General features: G+C 41.6%; 1 protein-coding gene across 1 annotated transcript in view; it reads left to right on the top strand.

Annotated features, from left to right (window-relative positions):
• Positions 1-13,301, top strand: part of LOC109526657 (copine-9) — a 66,928-nt gene that overhangs the window by 15,454 nt on the left and 38,173 nt on the right. Inside the window, exons 3-7 of the mRNA XM_019888080.1 lie at positions 1,630-1,676; positions 6,573-6,676; positions 8,310-8,349; positions 8,572-8,574; positions 11,829-11,905. Coding sequence (XP_019743639.1) covers positions 1,630-1,676; positions 6,573-6,676; positions 8,310-8,349; positions 8,572-8,574; positions 11,829-11,905 — 271 coding nt within the window. The remainder of the gene's footprint in view (positions 1-1,629; positions 1,677-6,572; positions 6,677-8,309; positions 8,350-8,571; positions 8,575-11,828; positions 11,906-13,301) is intronic.

The following is a 13,301-nucleotide window of genomic DNA, read 5'->3' as shown; positions in this document are numbered from 1 at the left end:
AAAATAAATAAATAAGAAGAAGAATTTTGTTGGTAAGGCTCTTGTAGTTCTCATTCGAAAAGCTGACAAAAGAAATTCCGAGCCAATGGAAAGGTGATTCCTCTTCTGTCCCACTTCTGGACTGTGTTTCAGTGCATACACACAAGACCTTAATGTGATTTGTGCATGCATCCAACTTGAGTCATTTTCGAAGTCGCCCTGGGCCCTGTCCTGTAGTCAATTGTCAAGAGTTGTATTTAGAAGTAGGCCTTCGAGTGCTGGCAATGAATAGCCTTGTGATTTGGCTGCTCCGAGGCTAACCAGATGGGCACTTTCCTCTCTCAGTCACTTTCCATGAAAGAGGTAATCAGTCAGGGTCTTTGGCTGACACTCCATTGGATTAGTGTGATGTCGCCGCCGTGCTTTGGTGCCGTTACTCTGCAACCTTGGGGAGGTACCAAGGTCCCCTGACTTTGATTGCCGACAAAATGCTTCTGGTAGCTTGGACATCATTACTTGACATGTTGGAGAAGAGACGGGATCAGGGTGTGACTGAAGAATCTCCCGAGTATGTTCGATGCTTCTCATGTCTTCCACTTGTCCCCAATCATTCCTTTATGATACTTAGAGGAACAAAGCCCATTGAAAAAGACGTGGCGAACAATCGAACAAAGGAAGGATTTTCTGCTAAAGATGCATTACTCCAAAGGCTCCTGTCCTTCTGCTCTTTCTCCATGATCTTCTCTCAGTTAATTGCTCATTAGGAGAGAGAAATGTGGTTTTAATCGTGAGCGGTCCAAAACTGTCTGAAGTTCATTCCAGCTAATGAATTTCAGAGAGACTGATTGTTCCCATCGAAACAGAAAAAGCAGCACTTGACCGATTATTAAAACATCCAATTAGAGCCTCGAGCGGGTGTTGTTTTGTATGCTCGGGCAAGCATATTTGTGTTTTATGTTTCATCTTATCATGACAAAGTGATGAATTTGTGGGCTTAATTTGGTTGGTTGGCTGCGGAATTATTGCTGATTTATGCTGTTGTGCACGACGCGGCTCAGAATTAAAAGCTCTGGTTGTGGGTGTACATGTACCTTATACTGCTGATATAAATTCAAAGTCAGGTGTGTCTGTTTTTTTTTTTTTTATGGATTCTACAAATTAAATAAAAACCTGTTTGATTAAAAACCCAAAATCAAAAATACAATTACAATTAGCCTTGACTGAGTAAATCTAATGATGTGCTTAGTTAATTGCTTGGTGAATGTTTTAATATATTCTGCCTTTAAATGGCATTTTGATGTTATTCTTAATTAATTAAAAAAAACATTTGTTTCGTTAGGTCGTAACTACTTGGCAGCAGCCAGAAGATACAAAGATAAAAAAGAAGCAAAGGTCAATTATCACATCAAACTTGTGACACTTCAAAAGTTACTATGGAGTCAAATTTGGTAAAATATTATATGTGAGAGGAATTTCAACCACATTTTTTTCCACACTTGGGTCAAAAATCTTCACTGTTCACTTGATTTTACGGTTGAGAAATGTTTAAACCTTGGAAGAGGTCTGTACATTCCTTGCTCCTTTTTCAATCAATGTGGCCTGCCTGCCTTAGTGTCCAAATTAATTCTTGTCTAACTCTTTTCTTTTCAGTGGTGGTTCTCTATTTGCAGGCAATAGGAAACAAAGAGTGGAGGGAGGTAAGAAAACATTATTTTTTTTATTATATGTCAGTATCCGATGTCCTTTTTTTCCATCTGTGTTGACCATCGATGTGAGTGACTTTCAAAAGTGCCGAGGCACAAATTAAAAAACATCAGTCTCCCCAATGCCTCTACAGTGTGTAATCGCAGTCTGAAAAATACTGCACAGGCTATAAAAAAAGTCCATCTATAAAAGATGGGAAAAACACAATGTCAAAAAGAGAGCATACAGTCATGACTAAAGATAAGAAAAGATGCAAGGGAGCTTAATCGTCTCAATAAAAATGCACTTCACGACTCCCCCTGGCATCTTCCAATCTTGCTCTCTGTTTTTACTATTTATGGGTGGAACATGTAACCTTTCATTCATTGCCTCTGCCTTCACAACTGTCTTGTCACATTCCCATGTTACCTTTTTTTTTTTACCCCCTCCAGAGGTGAAAGATGAAAAGTAAGAGCACTGGTGCATACTTCAAAGTATTCCTGGATACGATGGATACATCCAACAACTCACTTGTAACTGCCACTCCTGTTGTGACTGAGGTGTAAATCAGATCACATTTTATGAGCAAGTTTTCCAATCATTCAAAATTTCTAGTGAACCTTTATGTTCATTGGAAAATTGGTCACATGAACGAATGTTCCCAGGAACTCGGTATACTTGTTTTTATTTATTTTTAGAACGGAGCATAATCTTGTTTGTTTGGTTTAAACATCAGTGAAAGCTGCGTTTTTATAACTAATCACCACTTCCCTGCAAAGGTATGCAGCGGTCAGGCCAACTACCGTACTTTCCGCACTATAAGGCCCACCTAAAAACTGTCAATTTTCTCAAAAGATGAAGAGTGTGCCTTATAATCCGATGCGCCTTATATGTGGATCAAAAAAAAAGTGAACCTTTTGTACTGACGTAGATTTCTGCATAAATTTGTCATAAAAACATGATCAGATTTTTTTTTTTCTAACACGTGTCAGTTTTCTTAACAATCGTGTGTTTCTTTGTTTTTACTAAACACAACATAATTGTGGCAGTGCCGGGTGGAAAAAGTGAACCCTTGGATATTTTAGTTTCGGTTTTTGAGCCTCCTTTTGCAGCAATAATTTCAACTGAACATTTGCTGTAGTTGCAGATCAACGGTCAAGAGGAATTTGGACCTTTCCTCTTCATAAAACTATTTTAAGTTTAACCATCTTCTAGCAACAGTGCCAAACTTCCTGCATAGATAGACATTCCGTTTTATGGTGAACTGATGAACGTCAAGGCTTTTGCTGATACTTTTTTGACCCTTTCCAGTTTTCATGCCAGTTCATAATTTTTAATTGTAGGTATTCGTATCGCTCTTTTTTGTCTCAGGCATGGTTCCCATCGGCCTGTGCTACTTGAGGGCAAAGCACTAAAACCTGGTGTTTTTTTTTTTATAGGGCAGGGCAGCTTTAACCACCACCTCCAATCTCATCATATTGATTGGACTGTAAGTTGGCAAACTCCAATTAGCTCTCGGAGAAGTCATTAGCCTCAGGGCTCATATAGCTCTTCCACTCTGTCTTGTGAACATTTATAGGGCAAGTCCTATAACAACATGAATACATATCATTATTTTGTGTGGTATTAGTTTAAGAAAACAGTGGTTGTCTATTGTTGTGACTTTGATGTAAATCGGGTCACATTTTATGACCGTTTTTGCAATCAAGGTAAATCGAAAAGGTTCACATGATTTTTTTCCGCAACTATTTATGTTTCATAGTCAACAATAAATAGTAAAGAGTTACGAGAATTCAGTTGCATATTCAGATGAGGCGGAGCCCAGAGTTGTGCAGGGGTACGGTGTGACCGCGAGGAGCTGACACAAAGTGTATGCTCAGCAAAAGTTACAACAATAAACTGTAAAAAAAAAACATTTAAGACCTCATCATCTGTTAATGCTTGTGTTACTGCTCATGTTTGTATATTGCATCGCCAGTGCAGTATTGAATCCTACCTTGTTACCATAGCAACCCATGTCGACAGGTCAGTGCAGAGAGCTGATATGTGGACAGAGCCGTCGCCAGAGCCCAGCTTTCAGGAGGCCACATGAAATGCATGTTGGGGGCCAATTATTAAAAACACCCTACAGACAGCACCTATTTTGCTCCATATAGTTGGAGATATTCGCGTAGCACTTCTAGTCAATTGTCTTGAAAGGCACCCTTCGTAACAACTACTGGCAAATATTACCCCAGACAACATTTCCAATATATATACATTGATGCCCTCTTCAGTACGTCGATGCCGCAGCCGAATTGGATGTGACAAAGTGAAGCTTATTTGTCAAGATGCCTCCTTCACGTGGTCTTTGTGGTTGTGTCATCAAGCAAGAACTGTTTATTGAATTAATACCAATACCGTTATTGGATGCTAACAGATAAGACTGGCGATCATTCAAACACAAATCACACCACTATTTATTTATATTTTTAATGTCTTCGTGATTAGCAACTCAACATGAATTTTTCAGGACACAAAATAGCCAGCCAGCCATCCATCCATCCATTTTCGACTGCTTATCAGGGGTCGGCTCGCGGGGGCAACAGCTTTAGCAGGGACGCCCAGACTTGCCCCTCCCCAGCCACTTCTTCCAGCTCATCCCTGGGGATCCCACTGCGTTCCCAGGCCGGCCGGTAGACATAGTTTCTGGGTCATCCCCAGGGCCTCCTCAAAGTGGGACATGCCCGTAACACTTCACCAGGGAAGCGTCCAGCATCCTAATCAGATGCCCGAGCCACCTCATCTGGCTCCTCTCGATGTGGAGGAGAAGTGGCTCTGCGCCAACCTTCACTTTCCACTATATGACTTTTGGTTTCCATTTGAGGCAGCAAAGTAGGGACAATATTTAAGTACGATGACTTGCCAAATCCTTTTTGTGTTTTTGCTTTTTGCCTCTGTTGCTTCAAGGGAAGGCGTTCAAGACAACATAAGCTTTAATAATTCAGAATGTTTTACAAATGGAATTCCACATGGTCAACAAAATTTAATCAATGTTTAATGACCATCCCTGGTTGGCATAAACTTTCAGCCATCAGACATGGTCTTATTCCATGTGTTAGGATTTAGTCATTATAGGGCCTAAAATGCACTGCATCCTACAGAGTAAACACACAGTCATCAGATAGTGTGACCACATTTTTGGGTGCCTCGAGCCAATGATCATTCATGAGGTGAAACCAGACAAATATTGTTTGCTTTTGAAATTACATTTCCAATCGAGAGACAAATTGGAGATGGAAAAGGCAACTCTGCATGTGACATTCTTTTCCCTGAACCTGGAAACTAGTGGCGATGCTTGCATCACTTTCACAAAAAAAAAAAGAAAAAAAGAAAACGTTCAATCGATCTGAGTGAGTTTGTTGTGGCGGCATACACGCAGTCGAAGTGATTCTTCCCAGTGCCGTAATGACAGTTGACATTGGACGAAGAGAAAACTCTTTGAAACATGACAGGAACAAAATTGATCAGCTGAAAGGTCATTGTGTCACAAGATTTGACCGTGACGTAGTTGTGTTCGACAACTGCTGCACTGTGTAATGTCTGTGCATTTTGAATTAGAAATCGAAAGATCAACCTCAAATTCATGAGAGCTCTCACATCCCTCCATTCTAAGAACTGCTTCTGAGTTTCCCCATTGAAAAAAGTATGTGGTGTACCCCTTTATGGGGCTATGTTTGATCTCTTAAACTTGAGCTTAAATGGCCTAACTCAAAGGCAGTAGTTTCTCTGAGCATGACAAGGTAAAATCTAATGCGAATACTTCCCTCTCATGAATGCAAATCATTATGGCAAAAAAAGTATTGCGTTGTATCATATTTCCGCAGTATAAGGCGCATTTAAAAGCATTCATTTTTCTCAAAAGCCGACAGTGCGCTTTACAATCCGATGCACCTTATATATGTGAAATTATTCTGATTTCTTGGACGTAGTATTTTAGATGTTCTGGAAATTGCTTTGTTACAGCTGCAGCTGTTGTGAAGGCTCTCTATAAATCGAGCTGTATTTTATTGTAGTTTATTTGCTTTGGCATAGCTTCATCTAGTGGATGGATAACACAACTGCAGCCACTATTGTAGCTTCTATGCTTTGCGCTTTATCATGTGGTGCGCCCTATATATGAAAACTGTTTAAAAATAGGCCATTCGGTGAAAGTGCGACTTATACTACGAAGCGCCTTATCGTGCGGAAAATACGTTCATTTGATTCTAATAAATATATTGTCAACATGAAACCTGATTGATTTTGGTTATTAAAAAAAAAAAAAAAAATTTAAAAAGACATCCCAAATTGTTTCACCCGCAATGCAGCTGTCAAAAAAAATCAATGCTGATTGAAATTTGAAACCAATTGGGATTTGCTGTGGGGCTGATACAGCGGGTGGGATCTAAGGTCCAGGGCACTTCCATGAGTCCCTGGTAATGAATGGGGTAAGGACGCAGTTGATAGCATCGCCTCTGTGTCCAGGGCACTAAAGACATGAGTCCGGGTTTTGTAGCTCTGGCGAGGCAGTGCCAAAATCAATAGCTCGTTACATGGTGCTTTTGGGCTAGACCGCGAAGGCGAGGCTCGTACTCCACTGGGGGAATTAGTGGTGGTGTGATTGTCAGCGGGAGAATGTTGGCAACTGGACTTGTGCGGGATAGAGAGCCTGGAGTCTTGCTCAAAATAGCCCCCGGATTTCTCAGGGGACACAACATTTAATACAAAGCCCAAGCCCTTTTTTTGTTTAGATCATATTTTAATGGATATTTGAGTGTCTTAACTGTAACAAATGTTGTCATAGTATGAATATGACTTTATGAGTTTCTGTATTTTCTTTCTTTTTTGAGGAAGTTTAATCTCATGTTTTGACTTTTCCATTGTTGTAGTCCGGCCGGACAGAGGTGATCGATAACACCCGGAACCCGGATTTTGTCAGAAAGTTTGTCTTGGATTTCTTCTTTGAAGAAAAGCAAAATCTAAGGTTTGATGTGTAAGTACCCTGATGTTTTATTCAAATTCCCCAAATCAATCCGAGGTGAGTCTGTTGCATCGCAACTCAATTTGGTGAAAAGAAATCTCATTCAGACTGGTAGAGCAATGAACTGGCTAGTCACTTGTGGGCCTCCCTGATTAGATTTGATTTTTTGTTATCTCCACTTAATTTCACGAACCTTTTTATCCTTCATCAAGAGCTATCATAGGTCACTCACATTCTACTTTAGCTTTATCTGCAGGGTATGAGCCGCATAATTATTGTGACAATTGCTTTAACTAAGCTGAAGATAGTGAAGTGAGGAAATTGTACCCAAAAAAGAAAAATAGGGTGCATACATTTTCATATTTGGTGTGGAATTGGACTCTCATACTCAAATGTCATCCAATACTAAAGGCTGTCTCAAAAAAGTGCCTTACAATTGTTTATTCATTTATGTATTGATCAATTTACTTTAGAATTTTTTTTCAATATGTTCATCATTGTGGGTTTTTTTGCGGTAGTGTCGAACTACATCAGCCGGGCTGCCTGGTGTAGTCACATGAGAACAATTAAATGAAACCGTTGATCAATTTTTTCCTTTTTGAAAACCAGATATGTTCCATTGAAGAGTAGCCGTTTTTTTTTTTTTTTTTAAATTTCTCATTATATCGGATTTAGGCTTTGTAATAATTGTTTTTCAAGGTTTTTTTTTTGAAGCAGTCAGAATGAAGCACAGCCTTGGAGCTCATTAAATCCACATACTTGCGCTTTGGAAAAATGCGCTGTTGAGTAGCTGAGCTAAATTGCATGCAATCAATGACTATTTCAGCACGAAGGGAGATGTCAAAATCTGAGCATGATCTGAGCACTCCACACGCATGCAACATTGCCACTATTTGCAAAGAAGCATTTTAAATGTCACATTGAAATATATGTACAGAGTACTGTTCGGTTCTAAACAAGCAACTGCACTTGTGGAGGTAATCCTCCCAGATCAGGGGCCACCAACATGGTGCCCACAGGCAGCAGGTAGCCCCCCTGGAGCACGAGTAACCCTTTGGGCTATTCTAAAAATAGCTCACCAGTGAATAAATCACACTTGCATTGGTGTAAATTGGCAAATGTGTTTTGTTTTGTTTTTGGTTTTGTTTTAAGTCACATTAAAAAGACATGAAAAAGAATTAAATTAGAGTTGCTGTTACCCGCAGAAACTCTGATTTGGAACAGGCAATACTGTTAAGAAAAAAAACTACCGTAGTCAAGTCCAAATGTCAGTCGTTCATAGCATTGGTGGAAACAAACTACCAGGCACAACTACTATAAAATTATTTTTTTTCCAAATTATTCAAATGTGTTATTTGAGAAGTTGGTATCTAAATGGTGGCCATTTGTAATAATTAGCAGCCAATAAGTGGTCATTTTAAAACAACTACAACAACAAAAATGACTTCTGACTCTGAGAAGCAGCTCTGTTTCAAAAATATATTCTCTTGAATAATCCGAGGTGACTTGAATCAAAATGAAGAAAATGAATCAAACTGCCCACATTGTTAGTAAGCAACATATCACTGCTAATATGCTACTTGCAAAACTAAACTTCAACAGATGTTGAGACTTTTTTTTTCTCTCATATCTATGTTTCCGCCAGGTACAATGTGGACTCCAGAAGCTGCAACATTTCCAAACACGTAAGTCCAGTATGCCAATGTGAACTGACAGTTTTGACTCAGAGCTGATAGCTCTCATTTGCGGTGCAAACTCATTTACAGTGTTAAGAGTGAACAACAGCCATGTTGTAACTCAGTGTGCATAAACTGTCATTCAGAACTCAATGTAGCGTGATCTACTGACAAATGTTTTTTTTTTCCTTTTTCTCCCTCCACAAAATTATCAATCATGCCGGAGCGCAGAAGGTGAGTGGTTTATGATTAAAGTCCACTGTTTGGCTCATCCTCCTTCACTCATTCCATTATTTGTTCTAAAATAGTCCACTTCATTGCTTTTTCTCCCATTCTTTCATCTCGTCTCATCAAGGACAAACAGCCCCGAGGCAGAGAGTTTGCCCACTTCACACTGTTCTTCACCGTGTTGTCTCTCCTCGGCGGGACTTCAAATGTACAAGCAGCTGTTGTTGTTTGAGGCGACACCAGATTGTGTCGGGACATTTACAGGTGCTAAACACATCGAGACTTGTCCCTACACATAAAGGACACAAAAGAAAAGACGTTTCATGTTTCAACCTGTTGTTGCAAAAATGTAGCGTGGTTGCCATTTACATTTAACCCTTGCAGGGACAGCGGTGACTACAGTAGACAGCTTATCATATTTTCAGGTTACTGGGTACATGAATGGGTTAAAGAAAGAGAGAGAGAGAGGAGCCGCTGCGGGTACCCGCGCCGCCATCACAGACATACTCCAATTGCCATGACGCTTGTTCGTGTGTTGCTACCTCACTTTGGCATCTGTCCATTAGTGTCTGTCCACTGTAGTAGTGCATGTTTATTTCTGTATCTGAATGTAGTATGTTCTTGCTTAGTGGCAAGAAGCTAGAAATAAAAATGATTGAACATCCCCACGAGGAAGGCAAAGTCATTTCTCTGAATCAGTTTTTGGAATGTTAGAATTAGGGTCTGTATTTTCATTGGGTGGATGTGTGTTGTCGTGGAATGTTAACAGTTGTTAACTTTATTCACACGAACCTGACAGTTAAAGTCGAATGGGAATGCAAATGTTACTTAAAATGTGGCACGATGGAAGCGTTAGAACAGGGGTGTCAAACATACGGCCCGCGGCTCGGGTCCGGCCCGCAAATGAGTTTAATCCGGCCCGCGAGATGATTATGTAAAGCAGGGGTGTCAAACATACGGCCCGCGGCTCGGGTCCGGCCCGCAAATGAGTTTAATCCGGCCCGCGAGATGATTATGTAAAGCAGGGGTGTCAAACATACGGCCCGCGGCTCGGGTCCGGCCCGCAAATGAGTTTAATCCGGCCCGCGAGATGATTATGTAAAGCAGGGGTGTCAAACATACGGCCCGCGGCTCGGGTCCGGCCCGCAAATGAGTTTAATCCGGCCCGCGAGATGATTATGTAAAGCAGGGGTGTCAAACATACGGCCCGCGGCTCGGGTCCGGCCCGCAAATGAGTTTAATCCGGCCCGCGAGATGATTATGTAAAGCAGGGGTGTCAAACATACGGCCCGCGGCTCGGGTCCGGCCCGCAAATGAGTTTAATCCGGCCCGCGAGATGATTATGTAAAGCAGGGGTGTCAAACATACGGCCCGCGGCTCGGGTCCGGCCCGCAAATGAGTTTAATCCGGCCCGCGAGATGATTATGTAAAGCAGGGGTGTCAAACATACGGCCCGCGGCTCGGGTCCGGCCCGCAAATGAGTTTAATCCGGCCCGCGAGATGATTATGTAAAGCAGGGGTGTCAAACATACGGCCCGCGGCTCGGGTCCGGCCCGCAAATGAGTTTAATCCGGCCCGCGAGATGATTATGTAAAGCAGGGGTGTCAAACATACGGCCCGCGGCTCGGGTCCGGCCCGCAAATGAGTTTAATCCGGCCCGCGAGATGATTATGTAAAGCAGGGGTGTCAAACATACGGCCCGCGGCTCGGGTCCGGCCCGCAAATGAGTTTAATCCGGCCCGCGAGATGATTATGTAAAGCAGGGGTGTCAAACATACGGCCCGCGGCTCGGGTCCGGCCCGCAAATGAGTTTAATCCGGCCCGCGAGATGATTATGTAAAGCAGGGGTGTCAAACATACGGCCCGCGGCTCGGGTCCGGCCCGCAAATGAGTTTAATCCGGCCCGCGAGATGATTATGTAAAGCAGGGGTGTCAAACATACGGCCCGCGGCTCGGGTCCGGCCCGCAAATGAGTTTAATCCGGCCCGCGAGATGATTATGTAAAGCAGGGGTGTCAAACATACGGCCCGCGGCTCGGGTCCGGCCCGCAAATGAGTTTAATCCGGCCCGCGAGATGATTATGTAAAGCAGGGGTGTCAAACATACGGCCCGCGGCTCGGGTCCGGCCCGCAAATGAGTTTAATCCGGCCCGCGAGATGATTATGTAAAGCAGGGGTGTCAAACATACGGCCCGCGGGCCGGAACCGGCCCGCAAGTAGGTTCAATCAGGCCCGCAGGATAATGTAAAAGTGAAAAAAATGCATTAAAGACACAGAATTAATATTTTTAATCAGGTGCAATTCATTGAGTATCCGCAAGGGGACACTGTTTTGATGAGAGAAGAAGACAACAGCAGCCTCAGTCTGTCACTGAGACAGACCCATGACAGCAGACGCTATCAATAGCACTCTCACATTTACACATTTAATAGCACTCTCCTTAGTTTGTAAGGTGTAGGCAGGGATTACATTTAGATTTTATATGCACGTGTAAATGCTTTAAAACTTGCTTTCTTTATGAATCTTGTTTAATCTTAAAGTGCATTACTATATTTTTCAATACCAATTACTTGTTAAAGTTTGTACAATCAGTGGGATCAGTTGCAATGCATATATGTGAATGATAAAAGTAAATTGCACATTTGTCGAAGGAAATGTAAGGTGCTTCATGAAATGTTTTGTAAAAGATATGTTCATTAAATTTCAACATTTTCCTAATGTTCTTGTGCTTCTTTATACCAAAACAAAGGAAAGACATATTGTTTTGGTTATTTATAGCAAAGTATTGTATCATTTTAATGGTCCGGCCCACTTGACATCTACCGAGGCCGGATGTGGCCCACCATGTGAAATGAGTTTGACACCCCTGCGTTAGAACATTTGCCTCATGGATCTGAGATTAGGGTTCATATCTGGGCCCAGATCTTTCCATATGGAGCAGGCGTGTTCAGTTTTCCCAAAGACGATGCTCTAAATTGTCTGCAGATTTGAGTGGTTGTCTATATGTGCCCACCAAATCGCTGGTGACCAGTCACCTGAAGTCAGCTAGGATAGGCTCCGGCACATCTGTACCAAGTAAGCGGTCTAGAAGACAGATGGAAATATTGCCTGTGCAATTCATCTGTGTTTTTATGATGGCAATAGTATGACCCTTGAAAGATTTATACACCCAAAAAATAAAGAAATAAAAATCCCGAAATTGATTGCATCTGACTGCAGCTTCACCATGAAGTCATCCATTTTTATTTACTTTTTCCTCAGGATTTTTTGGGCCAGACGTTTTGCACCCTTGGAGAAATCATTGGTTCCACGGGAGGGCGGCTGGAGAAAACTCTTTCGTAAGTTGTGTAACAAAATCTTTTTGATCCTAATATAATTACTCATGACAAATGAATTCCCAATTTCTGCTATTGTGTTCAATGATAATGAAATGTATGCTCATGAATATTGATGGCCAACCCTTAATGAAATCAACGCTGTAATACCGATCTCAGTGATGAAGTGCGTATCGCCTCAACTGGTTTCATCTATTAGATCACAATGTCGGAGGCAAGATCGGGCTATCCAAGGGCACAGTGCAAGTGAACAAAATATAGGTCTCGCGAGAGAATACTGAGTGATGAGACAATTGGTAACTTCCATCTCCCCCTCCCCCCCACCCCACTATTACCTACTCAGTAATAGATTACTTTCCAGAACCTCATGCCATGCAAACACGAGCCTCCGATTTTACGTCAACTCAATGCTGAGACATTTTGACAAATTTGATGTCATAATCGATGACAAGTGTGATTAAAAAAGGTATGGCATTCTACTCCTACCTAGTGTTTGGATCAAACCTTGGTGATCTTATCAGTAGTCCGTGTGAAAAGGTCACAAAATGAACCGTCGTTTGAAATTCAGTGTATGGGTTCTTTCAAGGTAGTTTTTGTTTGGAATACGATTATACAAATACAAAAAAAAAACTGTTGTGTTCAGTCAGTTTTACCTCATTCGCTCTTCATATCCTTCGGGTGCAACAAATGTGGTGAAAGCGTTCCCCGTGAAATATTTATGAGTCATTTCCTTGTCAAATATGGAAACCTGTGCTGTGTGCTTGATTGCAGTTTTTTCAGCCTCTTAGCTTGCACTCTCCTTTATTTTCAAGTAGCACAAATGGCACGGCGGTGTAAGGTACATCAAATAAAAGTGGTTCTTATCAGTACCGTATTTTCCGCACTATAAGGCGCTTTGTAGTATAAGGCACACCTTTAACGAATCGCCTCTTTTAAAATTGGTTTCATATATAGGGTGCACATTATAAGGTGCATAGAATAGAAGCTACAATAGTGTCTGCGGTTGTGTTATGCATCCACCAGATGGAATTACGCTAAAGGGAATGCAATACAATACAAAACAGCTTTATTTATATCGAGCACTGCAGCTGTAACAAAGTGCTGTAAAGAACATTTAAAAGACTACGTACAAGAAATCTGAATATTCATCCATATATAAAGCACATCTGATTATAAGGCGCACTGTCGGCTTTTGAGAAAGCCTTATTTTGCGAAAAATACAGTACTTTTTTTTTTTTCCTTTTAAGGGCATGGCAGCATGTTATGCACTGCTGTGCCTCGTTGAGCTTTCGTTGAGAGTTGCTCAACTCCATTCCCCTAGGGGGCGGTAATGTTTATTCCAATCGATTTACTAACTGACAAACAAATCAAGGCCAACAGAGCCTGACTGATGTATCCC

Source organism: Hippocampus comes, unplaced genomic scaffold, assembly GCF_001891065.2.
Source record: "Hippocampus comes isolate QL1 unplaced genomic scaffold, H_comes_QL1_v1.1 scaffold14, whole genome shotgun sequence".
NCBI lineage: Eukaryota > Metazoa > Chordata > Actinopteri > Syngnathiformes > Syngnathidae > Hippocampus > Hippocampus comes.
The sequence above is the reverse complement of the archived record's forward strand: the minus strand, read 5'-3'. Positions and strand labels throughout refer to the sequence as shown.